This window comes from Crocodylus porosus, unplaced genomic scaffold (assembly GCF_001723895.1).
Source record: "Crocodylus porosus isolate Cpor-Errol unplaced genomic scaffold, CroPor_comp1, whole genome shotgun sequence".
In the NCBI taxonomy this organism is placed as follows: Eukaryota; Metazoa; Chordata; order Crocodylia; family Crocodylidae; genus Crocodylus; species Crocodylus porosus.
Window position 1 is genome coordinate 2,680,054 of NW_017728940.1, and position 19,393 is coordinate 2,699,446.

The 19,393-nt window shown below is 49.5% G+C and overlaps 2 protein-coding genes across 2 annotated transcripts; both read left to right on the top strand.

The window, feature by feature from the left end:
- Positions 1-1,886: 1,886 nt before the first annotated feature.
- Positions 1,887-8,700, top strand: GPATCH3 (G-patch domain containing 3). Its single transcript, XM_019547978.1, has 7 exons — positions 1,887-2,259; positions 3,613-4,052; positions 5,595-5,769; positions 6,060-6,119; positions 6,757-6,875; positions 7,289-7,416; positions 8,367-8,700. Exons 1-7 carry the CDS (start codon positions 1,926-1,928, stop codon positions 8,578-8,580), a joined length of 1,470 nt encoding a protein of 489 aa, XP_019403523.1. The 5' UTR covers positions 1,887-1,925; the 3' UTR covers positions 8,581-8,700.
- Positions 8,701-10,047: 1,347 nt separating this feature from the next.
- On the top strand, positions 10,048-16,951 carry GPN2 (GPN-loop GTPase 2). The gene is made up of 5 exons (XM_019547981.1): positions 10,048-10,485; positions 12,649-12,805; positions 13,008-13,168; positions 15,529-15,659; positions 16,267-16,951. Exons 1-5 carry the CDS (start codon positions 10,081-10,083, stop codon positions 16,337-16,339), a joined length of 927 nt encoding a protein of 308 aa, XP_019403526.1. The 5' UTR covers positions 10,048-10,080; the 3' UTR covers positions 16,340-16,951.
- Positions 16,952-19,393: the final 2,442 nt, after the last annotated feature.

Sequence of the window (19,393 nt, forward strand, 5' to 3'; positions counted from 1 at the left end):
CCAGCTAGATACACATCCAACCTTCTCTTGAATACCCCCAGGGTAGGGGAGAGCACCTCTAGATGCTGACCTAGAGAGAGAAAACAGGCTTTGGACTGAGCTCAGATGTCCGTATTTGTGAGTGAGTGGTCTTCTGTCATTTGTTCATAAGTGGCAGTAAATTATTAGTTTTTTAATAAAATGATTTATGTTTTGGAAATGGTGGCGGCTCTGTTTTGAGGCACACATTTGCTCTATTGTGTTTGATGTGAGATTACAACAGCCTGCCACTCAACAAATCGCTCAAAAGAAATCCAGAGGGGACAAGGCACAGTCTTCCTCAGAGACCCCTGCCCAATGCAATTTGTTTTGTCATTTTAAAGAAGGTGCACTACAGAATGAATCTTGCATCCAAACACTGCTGGGGAAGGATGTCTGATTAACAGCCTTGCAAACTAAAGTCCAGTTATACGGACAAGAACAGCACAGGTGCAATATCATAACCTTTCCCTACCGTGCGGCCCTTCATTGTCTCATTTCCCCTCAAAAGGCATTTGGCACAAACACTTCACACTCACTTAGGGGGTGGATTATGACAGTCGAGGTCTCTCCCAAGCTTATGATTCCGTATTGCCCACTTACTGATATGCAAGTGAGAGGCTCTAACGGGCAAATTAAAGGATGGAGCTGCCTGTATACTTTTTACTCTGCTCTTAGTAGTTTTATGGCTGCGTTTCTCTGCTCTGCCATCTAAAACTGTAGAACTTAGCCCCCCCTAATTTCCCCTTGCTTCTGTAGGCTCAGCAGGTCAAACACGAAACTGACAGGTAACGACAGGGCAGCACGGGTACACGTCTCCAGCTCCACTACACGTCTAAGCTGCCAGGGTGTGTGCAGCTGGAGTTGGAAGACTGCCTGTGTTGCAACACCAACACATTAGACACACCTTGATGTTTAACTCCAAGCTACCAGGGATGAGGGGACGATGCAGCCTGTGACCTTCTGGCTGGAATGACCTAGGTGGGGCTGGCCCTGCTTGGAGTAGCAGGTTGAACCAGATGTGACTTCCTGAGGTCTCTTTCACTCCAAATTTTTTATGATTCTCTCTGCTACAGTTGCCACTGCTCTGGCTACTGGGTTAGCTGTGCTGGTGGCACAGTGAGAACCAGGTCACCAGGGGCTGCAGGCATTATAGGGCACATCTACATGTGCACTTTAATGCATATTAGCCTACCTTAATGAGCGTGAAAGCACCACAAAAAAAGTGCTCTTTAGCCAATGTGCATTACAATAGGCTCATGCCCATTTTCTTAGTACGTCACAACAGAGGTACTATATTTAATGTGTTACCTAAAGCACATTAATGAACATGTAGATGCGCCCAGACTAATTGTGCAAGTGAGGAAGTGATGCCTGCTCCAGTCACGGCACAGGGCAAACGAAGCAATGGCGCTGTCTGGTTACTGACCTGTGGATCACAGATCCAGGTGCCTCAGTGCTTCTCCGTGTCAAATTTAGGCTTCAGCTACTTAAGTAGTAAACAGTTTAGGGCCTCACAATATGAGGGGCCTGTAAATAAGGAGGGAAAAAAGGACACTGTCGTTCTAATTTGACAAATATATACGTAAATATGACTCTACTTGGCTTGAGTTCATACATTTGTGCAGCAATAATAATTTCATTTTAAAATTTAATGAAAATCCATTTTCGTGGATTATTTTGATCGTAGGGGGCGTAGTTTAGAGCCTCAGCATGTCATAATCCGGCACTGCGGCAGCTCGACCCCGAAACCCCGGTCCCCGCGTTCCCCCAGCACCAGCCACGTGCGCCCTGGGCATAACATCATCCCCTCGCGCCGAACCCCACCCACGGCACCTCACTGCTCGCGTCATCTCCCGCAACCGCCCGAACTCTCGCGAGATGCCCGCCCACGTGATGGGGACAAGATGGCGGCGCCCTGCGCTGAGGAGTCTGCTCAGTACTGCCTGGTGAGCCGCGTTCCGGCCGCGTTCCGTTCCTCGCAGCTCCGCGCCTACTTCAGCCAGTTCCTGGAGGCCGGCGGCTTCCTCTGCTTCCACTACCGGCACCGGCCCGAGCGCGGCGCCCCCGCGGGGCAAGGCTCGGCGCCGCCGCCCACCTGCTGCTGCCTGGTGGCCGTACAGCCCGGCCAAGCCGCTCGCCTGGTGCGCATGTACTCGGGTCGGCGCTGGCTGGACCCCCGTGGCGAGGCGCTGCCCGGCCGCTGCCTCATCCGCAGGGTCCGAGTTGCTCCGGATGCAGGTGAGGGGGTGGGGTGGGGAGGCTGCTCTCCCACTTCTGCCCCGCGGACGTTAACCCCCTGGCGCAGGAGCTGCTGCGGTCCCCCCTGCTTCCCTGTGGCAGGCTGGGGCATGAGGTCGGCACTGCGGCAGGTTACCTTCTGGAGAGTTTTGGCGGTGGGTTTGGCTAGGGTGGCTTGGACAGGGCTGATCCTCCCTTGGGTGGGGGTCCCTCCCAGCCCCACTTCTCTACAAGCCTGTGACATAAAGGGAGACTGCAGGTTGGCCCCTGCAGAAATCCTTCATTCTCATATAGATATCACTCCGCTCTTTTCTCTGACTGATGGTGAAGATCCAGCGGGCTTCAAACAGTTGCCATAGCCAAGGAGAGGTGGAAGTATGCAGAGAGGTCCTGATTCGTGTACCTGATCTGCATCTATAGCCTCATTAGCAGGGACAGAAATGGACAAGAGAAGGTTCTTACAGAAAGCAGCTGTCTGGCGAGCAGCCCTATGTTTGCTTGGTTTGTTTTTTTTATGGAGGAAAAATCTAAAGCAGGGGTCTCCAACCTTTTTAAGTAGGGGAGATCACCTTTGGCATTTAAAAGCAACCCGAGATCTACTGTGTACCCCTGCTGCCACGTGCCCAGTAGGTAAATTTGCTGGGGGGGGGAGATCAAAGCAGAGGAAGAAAAAAAATTGGGGGGCTCACCTCCCCCATCAAATAAGTCCCACCCAGCTGGGACCCCACTCAACTTACCCCTGCTTCTGCCTCTGGCACTGACCATGGGGGCCTCAATCTAGCCCCCTTGCCTTCTCTTCCCCCACTGACTGACCTGGGCTAGGGTATGCATGTGCATGCACGTAGGCACCCCAGCCTCACATCGACTCCAAGAGGCTCCAAGATCTACCGGTGGATTGAGATCCACTGGTTGGTAACCACTAAACTAAAGTTCTGACCTGGAAATGAAAAGAATGATGTAAAGTGGAGTTCTGACTACAGTTACCCCATGTTATTGGCCTGAGCATTTCCTGCTCAACGAATGCTTTGTGGTGTGACACTTGGGTTATCATGCAAATAGAAAGGCTTTTATTTTTCAGTTGTTTTGCCTGATGGGTGAATCTATCTGATGATGCATTTTTGCCTTGTATGATGGGTACTTGAAGGTTTGAAACAAATGTCTGAGAGAGAAGTAAAATTGCAACCATTGAGAACTTCTAACAGAACAGAGCACCCTGTGTTGCATGACCTCTATATCTCCCAGGTTTTTAAAGCCATGTCATAGGCATCCTTCTCCAATCTAATTATCTGAGTTAAACCCTTGTGTTTACCTAACGCATGGCAGTATCTTAACCTGCTGTCTGTTTCTCCTCAGACTTGGACACATTCACCTACAAAACTAAAAAGGAACTTCACAGTAAAACCCAGAGCGAAACTTTCACCCAGACTGATTTAAAGTGGCTGCCTGAGCTGAACCCTCCTGCATTCATGCCCCAGGGCAATGTGGGAACCCCTTTGAGCGTCTTCCTGGAGCTGATCAGGGCCTGCAGGCTGCCACCCCGAGTTATCAAGAAATTGCAGCTGAACTTCCCCAAAACAGGCTCCTCTCGTCGCTATGGGAACGTGCCCTTTAAATACCAGGACACCAAGACTGTTGCACAAGAGCTAGTCTATACAGCTGCAGGTGATGAGATCACAGAGGAAAGTGAGCCTGTGATAAGTTCTGGGGTGTCAGATCAAGCGCATGAGGATGATGATGATGACGACGACAACATTGGGGAAAAATCAGGAAAGGAAGAGTCTCACTCAGACAATGTAAGTAGATTTCTCCTATCAAATTGCTGGCTTAGTCAGGCCTATGAACAACAGGGGAAGAGCCCTGCTGCTTTCTGGGGAGTTTGTCTGAAGGGATGTTCAGTACTGGGTAGATTTACTCGATTTAAACCATATGCCTGTTCCACTTTTGCTACAGCGTAAAGCCAGTTTAAACCCACTCTAAGCTGCATCATGTGTGAGAACATTCATCCTCTAATACTGTGCCCTCATTTGTACTTGGAACTCTAGCTGGGGACTTCTAGTGGTATTTTTACCTTGATTTTAGGTAATGGTGGATTTGACATCAAATTTCAAGATGAGTTTTCCAAGCCACAGCATACTTGCTGTGTTGTGCTTGGGGGGCTGGAGCTCTGAAAGGCGCACATGTGCAAAGAGACTGGCCTGGGGAAAGCCAGCCTGGCTCTGCTGCCATTACAGAAGAGGTGTGAGCACTGAAGTATTTGGAAAATGAAATGTGAAACCAGTCAAATGTCACCTCAGCTACAAGGCAAACCTTGTACTATGTGTCACTGAACTGACCTTCCTTTCAGGAGCACCAGAGTCTCTGATTTGGTCTGGCTGTTGTCACTGTATTACATGAATGGAAAGTTGCTTTTTGTTTGTGGAATTGATAACATCTGCTTAAAGGATCAGCCTCATGAGAATTAATGAGCTTCCATTCTTAACTCTGTGCAGGATGTGGCTGCCTCTTTTGAGAAGGATCCTTATGTATTTGTGGACTCCTACTGTGTAAAAGCATTTGAGAGGGTGCATGTGGTTAAGTGTTTAAGCTCCCACACAGCATAAGCTGACTTTAAAGTCTCATTTAGGCTGTGGACAGAGGTAATTTTAAAACCCTTTGAAAGCAGATGGGAGACTTGCCACTCAGGAGTCTGCATCGGATGCAACTGTTCCATCTGTCTGCCCTTGGGCATATGTAAGTGGGGATAAGCAGCCCTACCTCTAAACATCATGGAAATCCTAGAGAAGTAGGGCTGGAAGGGACCTGCAGAGGTCATCTAGTCCAACCCACTGCCTGAGGCAGGATCAGCCCTATACAAGCCATCCTGTATAATCCATAATCTAAACTTCTGTAAGACTACCATCAACCCTGACACAATACAAGACATAACAGCCTGCCACAGGGAAAGCAGGGGGACCACAGCAGACTGTTCTGCTTCTATAAAAGGTTGTTAATTAAAAGGCAAATCTCTACCTCCGCTCCCAAGTCCATACCAGTCTGACCAAGGGGTAAAATTCCTTCTTGACCCTAGATATGATGATTGGTCTGGCCTTGAGTGGAGGGGTAAGACCCACTTAACCAGGACCCTCTCTAGTCCTGAGGAAGAAATTTAAGGTTATAACAGTCAAGCTTCACTTACTGGTCTGCTTCTGTAGTGGAATAATTGGAATGACACTGCTAAAAGCCATTGTAGGAGGATACCCATGTCACTTTGAAGTGCAATGCCTTTGGTTGGGTATGAGGGAGAGGATGGAGTGATAGCCCAGGCCAGGATCTCTGTTGTCCCTGTTCCTTTGCAGGATGACGACCGGTGCGAGGAGTGGGAGCGGCACGAAGCACTGCATGAGGATGTGACCAAGCAGGAACGTGCAGAGGAGCGGCTCTACGAAGAGGAGATTGAGCTGAAGTGGGAAAAGGGGGGCTCGGGGTTGGTCTTCTACACCGATGCCCAGTACTGGCAGGAAGAGAGAGGAGGTGAGGCCAATCATATATCTGCTTCTCACTGAAGAGTTGGGATGGCTGTGAGCTAGTGGCTGAACACCCAGCTTGGCAGGCCCCTCCCAGTTCATCTGACAGCTATATGTATGTTGGCTTGCAAGATCTGTAGTATTCTATTTCCCTCCATTGCTGGAGAAGAGAAGTTATGTTGTAGTTGGAGGGATGAGAGCTGGGGGTGGGGCCGGCTTTTGCTCCTGCCTGAATGTTGTTCCTGTGACGGGCTCTTCTTCAAGTCACCTGACAAACCAATGCTTCTTTCTTGCCAGACTTTGATGAGCAGACTGCAGATGACTGGGACGTAGACATGAGCATCTACTATGATCAAGGTAACTGAGCTGAAATATGCTGCAAGGTAGAGGTGGCTCTTGGCAGGTCTGGTGGGGGTCTTCCAGTTAATCTGAGATGGGCTCTAAGGCTGAGAGAGTCAGAACTGCTTCTTCCCTAGCTTCTATAAGAAAATGAGGGATCTGAGTATCAAGCAGTGTTTGGAGCTACAGCAAGCTCAGGTGGGCTGGGACCTTGAAACATAAGTCTGTAGCAAGGCCATAGTTTGACAAGAGGAAAGAGTATCAAGTATGTTAAATCTACCAAGGACTCTCATTGTGCCACTTCCTATAACAGTCCAGATGCCTTGGCTCGTGGTAGATATGAATCCAATAAGCCACAACTAAAGCAAAGGGCTGGCTTGTCATGCATGTGCTCCTATAAGACCCTGACCCTGATCCTTCCCAAAGATTAACACCCTGTGATGCTCTTTTATGCAAATTGGGGTCCTCTCCAAGCATAAACTCTTTGGATTTAAGACCTTTTGAAAGATGTAGCAAAACAGCTGGAACAGCATTTCTCTGGCCCGGTGAAAGTTTCTGCCCTGCTGCATCCTCTAGGAAACATGCTGGCAATATCGTGGCTTTCTCTTTGCAGCTCTGCTCTGAGGGCCTTGTGTTTTTGGTTTTTTTTCCGCAGATGGAGGTGATAAAGATGCTCAGGACTTGATGCGGATGCGGCTTGAGCAGAGGCTGCGGGATGGCTTGGATGAGTCAATTGCAGGGCAACGGATTGGGACCTTTGAGAAGTATACCAAGGTGAGACTGAAAGTCTCTTGCTACTCTGTGGCTGTGCAGGAGACCAATGAAGGTGGGGTGGTGAGAGCTTGAGGCTGGAGAACTTGGGCAAAGTGATCAACCCAACTAATCCAGGAGAACGCTAGCCCCTGTCAGGGCTATGGGAGCTATACAGATGGGTTTGACTATGGACAACAGAGGCTTAGAGCTCTGTGTAATGGCTGGAAACCAACTTGGTCTGGGCCTGGCTCTTCCTGTTCCTGTGACATGCAAACAGCCTGCACTGGCATGTCTGTAGATCCTGAACAAGAGGCTCTGCCTAAAGCTGTGTGCCCTGAGGTAGGGTCACAAACCCTGGGGGAGTTTCTCCAGTTGATTATCTGGCTTGTTCTCTCTGGAATCACTAAGAGTTAATGAAAGGGTTTTACTTCCAGGGGATTGGCCGGAAGGTGCTAGAGAGGCAGGGCTGGATGGAGGGCCAGGGCCTGGGCAGCAGCACCTCAGGAATGGCAGAAGCGCTGGACAATGAGGGTCAGAATCCCAGGTGCAAGAGAGGATTGGGGTAAGTGCAGTAACCTGGTTCCCCCTCCCCCAGCTCTCACAGCCAGGACGCTCTCGCACCTCCTGTACCCCATGGGGCAAACACTCATAGGTGAGTGGTGGCTTACATCAAGGGCTTGAGGCAAGCATGAACTGGAAGGAATCCCAGGGGCTTTGAGGCAATGTGGTCCCTCTTAGCAGGGCCCCTGCATGTACTGTGAATACATCCTGAGCACCTGAATGGAGAACTAACTGCTCTACCCTTCTGGCTGAGAGGTGCAGCATTTGCTGTTGGCCCTTGTTCTCTGGCAGCTCTTGGTCAAGAAGCGAATTGGCTGTAGTGCCCCGGTGAAGCCTAAACTATCCTGGGCCTTCTTGCTTTGGAAACTTGTTGCTGTCATATGGGGGAGCGGGCAGAGCTGAAAGCTTTTAAGAAGCACTGGGTCTGAGAGAACGCAGCTTGTGTGACAGCCTCCTTAGACTGTGACCCAAGTGCTGTCCCTAGTCCTAATGGTGGCAGCCAGGTTTATCAGTTCAAGTCCCCTAGACCCACGTGCTGCCCGCCCCCCCCCCCCACCAATGCAGTATTACTGCTGACATCCACAGTCTTTAATGATACTGCTTAGTGGGCTGGCTGCAACCCACAGGCCATAGGTTGCCAGCCTCTGCTCTAAACCTATGACCCCTGCCCTGGTCACCAAGAAGGAAGACACCCCACTGGCTGTGTGCGGACCTAGAGGGTCAGCTCAGGCTCGGCCTGAAGCTTCTCTGCCCCTCCAACACATGAATGCTTTGCAAACATGCCCACTTTGCAGGCTGTTTAAAGGTGGTGGCTCAGTCCAAGGTAGGGGAGATGGAATCACTTGCCAGTCCACAGCAGCCAGGATTTGGACAAGAATGCACATTCCCAGGCCCAGCTCTGGTCTTAAGGAATGTTAACATCAGTGGAATTATCTGTCTGCTTCTGCACAGGTACCATGGGGAGAAACTGCAGACTTTCAGCAAGGCAAAGAAACCTCGCCCAGACAGCCACATCCTCATTTCAACAGTGTATGATGACCCACAGCCCCAGGACACCTGGGGCAAGCTATTCAGATGCCAGCCACCCACTGCCATGAAGTACAGACAGGATATGGCATTTGTGCGAGAGACGCACAGTGCTCAGAAGAGCCCTGGTGCCTCCTGAGAGCAACCATAGAACAGAGACTTTGAGACTCCATCCCTGTAGCAATAACAACCTTTTGTACCTGGACACCAGCTTCTGCCTGGTCTGAATCAAAGAAAACTACTAGACTTTTAACAGAAATGTGTGTCTGTGCATGCATGAAAAGTCCCCTGGTTCCACATGGGCAAGTATTCCTGTTACCCAGCTGAGCTCTCTGACCCTTTCTGTTCAGCCCATGGTTGTTTCTGACTTGTGCCTTTGCATCAGCATTCAGGACTGCTGTGTGGAGCAGCCAGTGGGCTTGTTAAGGTTCCTGTAGTGAGATGGAAGTACACAAAGGACCTGAACCCAGGTCTTTAGTCACAAGCTGATTATTTTTCTTTTGATATCCAGCTGCTGTGAGTGGGGCTATGCTTATTTATTTAATTTTCCCTTATTTCAGTGCCCTTTCTAGAGTCAAACATCACTAGAGCATAAGAATTGCCATTTACTGGGTTGGGCCATCCATCTACCTTGCCCAGTTTTCTGTGTCATGCAGAGCAGAGGCTGGAAGGGAGAGTGACCTGGGTCTGACCAGGATTATTCCTTCTGTTCCTCCTCTCTTGCAGCCTTCAGCATTTAAGGTCTACAAAGTTCTGATTCTGTGTGATGGGAGGAGTTGGTCTCCACTCCCCGGCCCTGGGTATTGCTGTGCTCTAAATAAATAGGTTTATCAAAAACTAGTTGCTGCCACCTTCCTCTCTCTGGCTTCAAATACCTGCCTGCCTGTGACCTCAAGTTGCAGTGTATTCTCTACCCAGAGCCTCTTTCAGCTTCGTGCTGTATGGGAGCTGGTGAGACCCTGCCAAGGCTGGATCAGGGGTCAGGCAGGTACTTGAAGCGCTGAGTAGGAGGCAGAGCCAGGGGATGGTGGCTTCTTCCTGGATGTGTGCACTGTGGCCAGAGGGGCTAGGGTGGAAGCGGATGTGAATGCGAGTACAGAGACGAAGCTTGTGCCCGTTCAGTCCCTGGGTCTGCAGCGGGGTTGGGCCAGGCCAGGACACCCCTGCCTGGTGCTCGTCTTCGCCCTCTTCCGCGCTCCGGCCGCCAAGGGGCGCCAAAGCCCGCCCGCGCCTCGGCGGCTTATGGCTAGGCCTTCCCTTCACCAGCACTGGGGCGGCGCGGAACCTTCCTGCCCGCTTCCTCTCACCCGCCCGGACTCGCCAGACAGGTACACCTACCGGAAGTGTGGCCGGAACTCTTATGCACTTGAATCCGCTAGGGACAGGTACACCCGGAAGTGTGGGCGGAACCTTCCTGCCTACTTCCGCTTGTTTGCCCGGACCTCCGAGGCGCGCACACCCACCGGAAGTGTGGCCGGAACCTTCCTGCCGGCTTCCCTTCGCCTGCCCGGACCCGCCCGGCGAGAACATCCGCCGGGAGTGCGTAAGGGGTTTGCGCTCGGGGCTGAGTGAGACGAGTCGGCGGGGTCTCAGTGCCCCTCAGCCCCTCGCCGGCCCCGGGCGCAGGGGATGCGCTGAAATGGCGCAGCCCAGCTTGGCCTTCGGGCAGGCCGTCATCGGGCCGCCGGGCTCGGGCAAGACCACGTACTGCGGGGCCATGCGGGAGCTGCTGGCCGCCCTGGGCCGCGCGGTGGCCGTGGTGAACCTGGACCCGGCCAATGACGTGCTGCCCTACCCCTGCGCCGCTGACATCGGGGAGCTGGTGACGCTGCGCGATGTGATGGAGCACCTGAAGCTGGGTCCCAACGGTGGGCTCCTCTACTGCATGGAGTACCTGGAGGCTAATGCGGACTGGCTGCGGGACAAGCTGGCCCCGCTCCGGGGCCGCTACATCCTCTTTGACTGCCCCGGGCAGGTGGAGCTGTACACCCACCATGCCGCGCTGAGGAACATCTTTGGCCGGCTGGCTGCCTGGGGCTTCAGGGTACGCATGGCGGGTCTGGGGCAGCCCCCCGTGTGGCAAGTGGTGCCCCGGGGACTTTCCTCTGATGGGCGGCGTTCACGTCTCACCTTCTGCAAAGCAGTCGTGTGCCTTTGCGGAGTGGTTGTTGACGCATGTACAAAACCCTTGCTCAGGGCTACGAAGAAGTCAACAGTGGTGTAAAGAAACACCCCCCTCAGTTCTCTCCTCCTAGCCATTTGCTTTACCCCCAGGCGCATGCACAGTTTACCTTGGTGACCATCACGGCCTGGAGGAGGGAGGAGGGTTTTTATGCCAGACGAGTGTGGAGCCCCCAGCTTAAAAATTAAGCTGTTTTTTCTGAGATTTGGAACCGGGATCTTGTTCAGGTGACACAAATGGGGTGGAAATTGCATGTTCGTCTTTATTCAGTAGAAGTTGTTCATGCACAGGGAAATGCAGGTGCGAAGGTTCCAGTAACAAAGCAAAGTTGCTAGTCTTGCATCTGATAAATTGGGTAAATGTGATATCACATTTACTCAGACCCTTGTCTAAGCTTGAGAGTTCAGAGAAGAGCCATGCGCATGATCAGCAGTCAGGAAAACAGACCTTATGCTGAGAGGCTGAGAGCTATGGGGCTCTTTAGCTTGGAAAAGCACAAGCTCAGGGGTGATCTGATGGCCACCTATAAATTTATTGGGGTGACTGCCAGTATTTGGGGGAACGTTTGTTCATCAGAGTGCCCCAAGGGATGACGAGGTCGAACGGTCGCAAACTCCTGCAAGACCGTTTCAGGCTGGACATAAGGAAGAATTTTTTTACTGTCCAAACACACAAGGTCTGGAACAGCCTGCCATTGGAGGTGGTTCAAGCACCTACATTGAACACCTTCAAGAGCAAACTGGATCCTATGACCCCAGCTGACTTCCTGCTCCTTAGGCAGGGGACTGGATTCAATGATCTTCTGAGGTCCTTTTCATCTATGAAATCTACCTGTGTCCTTAGATCAATGTGGCTGTAACTGCACCTCCGAAACTAGCTGGCTTTGCACGTGTCTGGTATTTGGGATTACTGGCTAGACCGCTAATGTACAACCACATGATGGAAGCAAGGAGGCAACGTTGAGCTTGTTACGGAGAAACTAGACACTTGCATTCTTGCATGTGCTTGAATAAACGCATTCCACTTTGCCTTTGTCTGGTGCTTTGTACTTTCCTTTTCATAGATTTCATAGACATTAGAGCTGGGACCTCGGAAGATCATCGAGTCCAGCTCCTGCCTAGTCCAACCCTGCCGTAGACCCAGGGAATCCATGCAAGAAATCTCTTTTGGGCAAAGAGGTGAAAAATCATAGCTTTAGCACTATAGACTTGCATAGCTGAGTTCTTGTGACTTTCTGAGTTGCATTTCTGAAATGTTAAGCTTTGCTACCTCATAGATTAAGGAGAAGAAAACAAATGTGATACTACTGAGCTTCGTAATAGGGCGCTGCACATTAGAACAGTGATGTCTGATGACGTAAAATCTGAAACAGAATTGTTAGCACGATGAATCAGGTTGGCTGTGACTGGATTTAGTAAGTGTTTTTCAAACTACATTAGGTGGTTGATTTTTAAAAAAATGAAGAGGCTGATAAAAAAAAAAAACCTAGAGGAGGTTGATTTAAAAATTGTTTTGTCACTGTGTTATTTGTGCATGAATTAATAGTTCTGTGGGGAAGGTGAAGAACTTTACCTAGGTCCCATACATCAAAAGTAGAGTTAACTCAGATCAGTTGTCAAAACCTGTGTTGGGGCAGAGGACAGACATTGGCAACTGCATCCATGGAAGAAGGAAGTTCAGAGCAAGTGAAAAGCGGGGTCTGGAGTACAAAAGCGCTTGCAAGTTTAACAGTCTCTTAGTAATCCTGGTGAAAACCTGGTATTTCTGTAATGCATCTCGTAGTCCATTACACAGGCCAGCAACCTATACAGCAGCCTCAGTTTGGTAGTCATAGTTTTACATACTTGTACATCCTCTTATCTAGGAAGGAGTTAACTGATAACTTTGGTTGTGTTGGTATCTGATGATAACCCCAGAGTCTGGATTAATTTTCCTTTCTTTTGTATCCCAGTGCCCCTTCTCAAGCATCCCAAATTCTGGCAGGTCTCTGATCTTGCACTGTTTCTCCTTTGTTTCTGTTTGCAGCTGGCTGCAGTTCATTTGGTGGATTCTCATTACTGCACTGATCCTGGCAAGTTCATCTCTGTTCTTTGCACCTCTCTTTCCACCATGTTGCATGTGGAATTGCCTCATGTTAACATCCTTTCAAAGATGGACCTGATAGAGCAGTATGGCAAACTTGGTAAGAGCCCTTGAGAGGGGGCTGTGGGGGAGAGAGAAGGGGAGTTCTCTGGTGCTGATCCTTGGTAGAGATGTGCTCACTTCTCTATTGGGGTAGATGGGAATGATGTACAGGGAAAAGTTATAACAATTCCTTGGGTTCTGGTGAAATACACTGGCTTTTGTAGTTGAGTGGGCTCAGGGGTTCTGATTTCTCCTTGCAGCCTTCAACCTGGATTACTACACTGAGGTTCTGGACCTCTCTTACCTCGTAGACCATTTAGCTTCTGATCCCTTCTTCAAGAACTATCGTCGCCTCAATGAGAAGTTGGTGGAGGTGATTGAGGACTACAGCTTGGTCTCCTTTGTTCCGCTCAATGTCCAGGTAATTCAGCCTAGGGGATGGATTGCAAATGAAGGGAAGTATTTTACTGGAGCTGCCCAGCTCATCAGCTTCCTAGGTCAGTACTGTGGCCTGGCTCTCTACTAAAAGAAAACCCCTTGGGTTTCTGTGCACATTGTGTTACAGTGACACTGTAGCTATGCTGGTCCAGGGATTATATGAGAGGCAAGAATTTCTTACAGTGATATCTTTTATTGGACCAACTGCATGGTTGGGATAGAGTAAGAGAAGCTTTCAAATGCAAGACATTCTTCATCAGGTCATGCTTTGCATTCAAAAGTTTGTCTAACTTTATCACAACATACAGTTGGTCCAATAAAGGATATTGCCTAAAAACACGTCTTCATTCTAGCTTTTTTTCCCCAAATCTTGACTGTATCAGGCAGAACTTGTTCCTGGTGTCTCCTCTGTCACACCAGATTCACAAGTTTTATTTCTACAGCATTGAAGAACAATACTTGTGTTGACATACATGCATATGGGCAATGCAGATAGATTTTAGATCCACATCTACTTAATTCCTTCAGTAACAGCCTAAGGCACTGGACAGGGTGCCAGTGAAACTCTGGTGACACTAAACTAGACGGAATTGCAATTGCCAGTCAGGACAAAGAAATGCCAGAGAGAGTAAGGCAGATGGCAGAGAAAAATACTAAGGAAAATGCAGAGTATTGGAAGGGATTTGGAGAATCCAAAACATAAAGATCCTGAATGAGAAGGCAAAAGCTGAGGTGCTGCAACCCTGAAAGCCCTAGTGCAGTTCTGAAAGCAGCAGGGCTGAGAACAGAGGGCAGATCAGACACGTTTGTAAATGATGTACAGCAGTATGCAGAGCAGGAGGAAAACACAGCTTAAAGCACCTGGAGCAGGGAACTAGGAGTTCCTTTCCCTACAACTCTTCAGTGGCTGTTTCTAGACTCCAACCAACATTTCCAAGACCATTTTACTTAAAACATGCAGATGAACCAGGGGGCTTAGAGAGGAAAGCAACAAAGCCAGTTAGGAGACTGGAGGAAGAGCATTCCCAGGATGGACTAAAAGAAGTGCTAATATACTGGTTTGCTAACAGAGGAGGATATGTCTTCAAATATATGGAGGAGGCGAGAGGGAGAGAGCTTGATGCAGAAAGTCACGTTCAGAGCTCTGTACAGGAATTCATGTCAGTCCTAACACGACACGGGGGTTGCTGCATAAGCATCGCTGTTGCTATCTTATGGACAGATTGGGAAACTGAAGTGCAGAGAGATGGATCCAACTCTTGTTCAAGTCAGCGGAAAGGCTGCCAGCAATGTGTTTGGGCCTGGAGAGCCAAAGTAAATTGCTCAAGGCTGCCTAGGGAGTTAGTGGCAAAGCCCTGATGACCAATGGGGACTTCCTGCTCCTCCGGCCTTTGTTCACCCCTTCAAACTGTACTGCTGGACAGGAAGACCCTTGGCTAGGGGCTGGCGGGGGCCATTGGGTCCTGTCAGCAATTGTGACAGAATCGCCTTGCATGGGCTTTTGAAACCAACCCAGGCAAATCCCTAATTAAAGGGGATGGCTCTGCCATGGAAGGAGCGGATACAGCAGGGCCTTGAAGAACTAGGGATTCTCATTTCAGGTGTTTTGCAAGTATTTCTCATGCATACTCCACGATAGAGTTCAGCACAGGTGTCACTTGCTGCACTGTCCAGCTTCACCATCATGGCAAAGAAGCTGAGAGAGATTGGCACAGGGAGCTGCCCTCACTTTTATATCTTTGTCCTGTTCAGGAAAGTGATGACTTCAGTTTGTTAAACTCAAGCTGCCGCACGGAGCCTCTAACCATAAAGCCGAGGCTGCAGGTTTGTGTAGGCTGGGGCCTCCCAAACATTGGCCAGATCGGTCAGGCAGGCGGCCAGCCCTCTGGGGCAAGAATCCATCACTGAATATGATGGGTGAAACGCATGCAGATTCTGTTAAAGTCACAATGGCATTCCAGCTGCTGTTTGTGGAGCCGGTAGCCAAAGGCTTTTCCTGGGTTTTAAGCCCTTGCATTCTCTTCCAGATGGGGAAAAATGCATAAAATAGCTGTTACAGTTTCCTCTCAAATGCCCCTGAGTCTCTTCTTCCTGTCTTACGGGGTGCTGACGTGTCATCAGCAAGTCGCTTGCCTGTGGATTGCTGTGAGGTTTTTGATCTCCCCTGCCTTGGCTTGGCATGTTCCCCTAGGGCTGCATCCACCTTCCCTAGCTCAGGCCCGACTCTGCGTTGCAGAACATTGTATCATGCGCAGATCATCAGTCTGGTTTTGAGCATGCTCCTCTAGACCTGCTGCATATCCACCCTGCCCCCACTGTGTGTCACTGTTTCCTTCCTTACAGGATAAGGCAAGTATGCGACGGGTTATGCAGGCCGTGGACAAAGCCAATGGCTACTCCTTTGGAGACTCGGAACATAGAAGCCTTGAAGCCCTGATGTCTGCTGCAGTGGGAGCCGATTTCCACTTCACATCGTATCCTTTCCACTGTTCCTTTCTCCTGCATGGAGGCTTAAACTCTGATTTGTGGCTCTGGGGATTTGGAGTAGTCCTTTCTTGTTGAGGCCACAGGTTTGACTTCAGTCCAGGTCCCTAGTTCTGTTACCTGTCATGTTATGCTATGCATGCAGTGATCTGAGAGGTAGTTTAGCTGTTAGTTTGAAGTCAGGCAGAAGGCAGCACAGAGTGGCACCTTAGAAACTAGTTCAGAACAGTGTTGAGTTGTGAGGGCTCAGCCCAGGACCTAGTGGACAGGAATGCGCATGAAATCTGCCATGATCACATTTGGCTCTCTGATGTCCTGCATGCGAAGAGCTCTGCCTGCTTTTTTCTAATTCAGACTCCCTAGAACATATCCTTCCTATTTTGCCCAAACTATGTAGTTAGTTGGTTTGGACCTTTATTTTTCTTTTCTTTTTTTTGGATTAGCCAGAGCTATGAACTCCTCGGCCATTGTATCCTCTCACCAGTGCTGTTAGCTCCTGTGGCAGTTGTCAGACTGATGTTAGTGCTCCCGTCTCAAGGGTTTCCTGAGCCCCAGCCCCTCTTACTGCCTTATTTTCCTTGACTCCAGGGTAACCAGCACTCTTGCTGTGCAGGAGAAGTATGTGCAGCCTCAAGAGAAAACTGTGGAAGAAGAAGCAATGGCAATATAATGCTCTTGCATCTGTTCTGTAGCTTATGGGAAGGGAGCTTCTCCAACATCGTAACACATCTCCCATTTTCCCATCAAGAGCAGGTGAAGCCCTCTGTATGGCTGACACAGACCTGGTAGCTGCTGAGTAGTAGTTTGGCTCTTCAGTTTCCTCATCACAAAGGTGCAGCACAAGCTGGGTGTTTTTGGCTGTGAGACCAGGAGCCTCCACAGCTTCAGGGCAAGACAAATTTAAGAGCTTCTTTCAGGAGCAAGAGACTTAAGCCAATGCAGGCCTTTGCCGGGTGAAGAAGAGAAGAGACCTTAGGAGAACACAGATGTGGAATGTCTCCTCTGTTACACCAGGAACAAGTCCAATAGGAGGATTTGCTGTAGCAAATGGAGCTGCTGCTTGTGGCACCACTTCACTGTTTGTTGAACAGGTCACCTGGGTTCTTGCAGGTTGGGAGTGTTGCTGTCTCTTCATCCCTGCTTGCACAGGGCAGAGAGCTTTATTTATGGTCAACTCTTTAATAAAAGCACTGCCCTGCCTCTTCGTTTCCCCCTGGGTTTGCTAGTTGGCTATAACTTGCTCTGAAACAGAGAAAATAAAGTGCAGAAATGCTGCAAAGCATGGAGGATGCAGTTCCATGATTGAGACCTTTTCGCCAGCTGCTAAGTGTTTCTGTAGATAACCCGTTTATTGCACCACTTCCAGGAGAGCATAGAAGGAAACCAGGGTGTATAAGGTGGGATGAGGGGAAAGCGGATCACTTGCTGCACTGTCTGTGCCAGTCAGCGGGTCCTGTCTCCTTGCTCTACGTGATTGAGGCTGTCAGGGTCCCATTGGGAGCTTTGCACAGAACATATCGGAGGCTTATAGGCTTGTGAGTGGGGAAGAACCTGTGCGAGTCCACACACGAATGCAATTCCTCAACCACAGCAGTTATATCTTTCCAAATCTCTGTCATAACCTCTTTCTATTTCTGGGTTTGCTCTTTACAATGGGTTCTCACCTAATACGCTGCATCTCCCCTGAAGGAGGCAGTTTAAGCTGGTGATAACCAATTGGCCTGTTCAAAGTAGTTTACCAGTAGAGTGATCCTAAGGCCACCCCTGGGACAACTTGAGTTGAGACCTCTGGGAGAGCCTGGAGTTGAACTCAGACTGGCAGCCAGCTGTGTTTGTCTTTGTGGCTATTCCAGCCTGGCCTAATTCTCTCCCATGAGCCAGGCTTTGCAGAGAACACATCTTCTCTTTTACAAGGAGGACCTAGTTTAGGAGGCCAGTGAATGTTTTCTTTTTTTACAGTTTCATAACACTGCACACATGGTGAAACAGACATTGAAAATGCCAGAGTTTCAGCAGCCAAGCAGTTCTCATAGGTGCAAGGTCTTGGCTTGCAGTCCTGTGTTCAGACCATGGATCTCTCAGCTCTTCCTGACTGAAATCTTGCATAGTTGCTTGTGGAGCAGAATTTAGCAGGTTTCCCTTGCTTCCCCCCCAATCTTTGCCCCCAACAAACTCAGCAAAGGAAGCTTAGACTAACACCTGGTAGTGAAAATGGATCTGGAGGCGGCTGTTACTTGCTAAAGAGTGAGATCTGTCTGACAGAGAATCAACTAGGCCTTCCTGCCTTGTGGCTGAGGCTCAGAAAGCACCTGAGCTGGAATATTTATGGGGAGGGAGGCATCAATGCCCCCATGCCCACACATAGCTAAGCACCCATAGATAGCCTTATAGCCTGTGACATGAAGTTTAGCATTTGAAACCCAAACGGTCTGCCCCATAAGAGAGAGCTTTTCAGAAGCTTTTCAGAAAAGTAGGTCTTGCCCTGGTGTGTTTGCTTATAATGCCCATTCCTCAAGCTGTTGTGCACTGGGCGGTAGGACAGCTGTCTGCCCCAGAGCTGGCTGCATTTCAGCAATGTCTTATGTGTATGCTCTGAAGAATACCTACTTGTAATTAAGACAGAAACTCCATCTTTTTCTCATCTTACGTCTGTGGTTCATGGGGTAGATAAACTTACGTGCTCTGCTGTGAACTAGAGCTAGTGTAAAATGGAAACAGGTTGACTTTGAGATATTTGACAGTTTAAATGGGTATTACTTGATCAAATGTGAATAACCAAAGAACTATAGCTACATGTTTATTGCTGCTTGGTGTTTTTAAATACCCAGGGCAGCAGTCTTTTCTTTAATATGCCCCCTATCCAACCTGGGAGAAATGCAGGGTTCAAAGAATCATTGTAAAAGAACAAGGCCTGTGTCCCTGCTCTAAAATGTTCTCAGGAAGCCACGTGACTGGTTACTGCTGCCTACCCCCTCAGGATACTCTGTGTTATTTCCTTTCTAACTTCTCGTTTTCTTTCTGTCTAAGCAGCAGAAGTTGGTCTTCCTGCTATCTCATCATTGCATCAATAAGTTGAGTGTGGTGTAGAAAGTCTGTCCCAGCACATGGAGGGTTTAGGACCCAGGGACATGGATGTGAGTGGAGAGAATGTGGCCAGAGAGAAGCAATGTCTCACTTGGGTATTGGAATTTTCTCATTAGGTCAACCCCGAGATCACAGAGGGCGAAGACTCCAGCTGTGCAATCATCAGCGCTATATACGACAACAGCCCCCATCAAGAGCAGTAAGAGATGGCTCCAGTTCGTGAGCTAGGTGAGTCAGGCAGGGAGTGTGCTGCAATTACATTGTTCCACTGTTATAGCTGCCTAGTTACAGCTGTTGTTGCTGACATCAGGACTGGCCCGCCGAAATGGGGTGATCATGCTGGTAAAAAGCCAATGGGGGCATGCCACTGTTGACAGACATCTCTTGGTGCGAGCTTGGCCTCCTGAGCCCTTGGTCTGCAGTGTACATGCAAAGCCCAAATTACTGGGCAACAAATGCAATGTTGGTGAGGACACAAAATGGCACCCAGCATGTATGAACAGAGCAAGAGCGACTGACTCCCTTCCTGTCTCTGTCCTCTGGGAATAGAGTCCAAAAAATTGTGGGGTTGGGAAAGTCATGGCAGTAGGTGGGCAAGGGGTGTTTGTGGGCTACCCGCATCATACAGCTGATGCTTCCC

Coding starts and splice junctions, on each gene's coding strand:
- GPN2 (XM_019547981.1), top strand. CDS start 10,081: ATGGCGCAGCCCAGCTTGGCCTTCGGGCAGGCCGTCATCGGGCCGCCG. Junction 12,806..13,007: donor AGAGCAGTATGGCAAACTTG/GTAAGAGCCCTT, acceptor TTCTCCTTGCAG/CCTTCAACCTGGATTACTAC. Junction 15,660..16,266: donor GCCGATTTCCACTTCACATC/GTATCCTTTCCA, acceptor CAGGGTAACCAG/CACTCTTGCTGTGCAGGAGA.
- GPATCH3 (XM_019547978.1), top strand. CDS start 1,926: ATGGCGGCGCCCTGCGCTGAGGAGTCTGCTCAGTACTGCCTGGTGAGC. Junction 4,053..5,594: donor AAGAGTCTCACTCAGACAAT/GTAAGTAGATTT, acceptor GTTCCTTTGCAG/GATGACGACCGGTGCGAGGA. Junction 5,770..6,059: donor CTGGCAGGAAGAGAGAGGAG/GTGAGGCCAATC, acceptor CTTTCTTGCCAG/ACTTTGATGAGCAGACTGCA.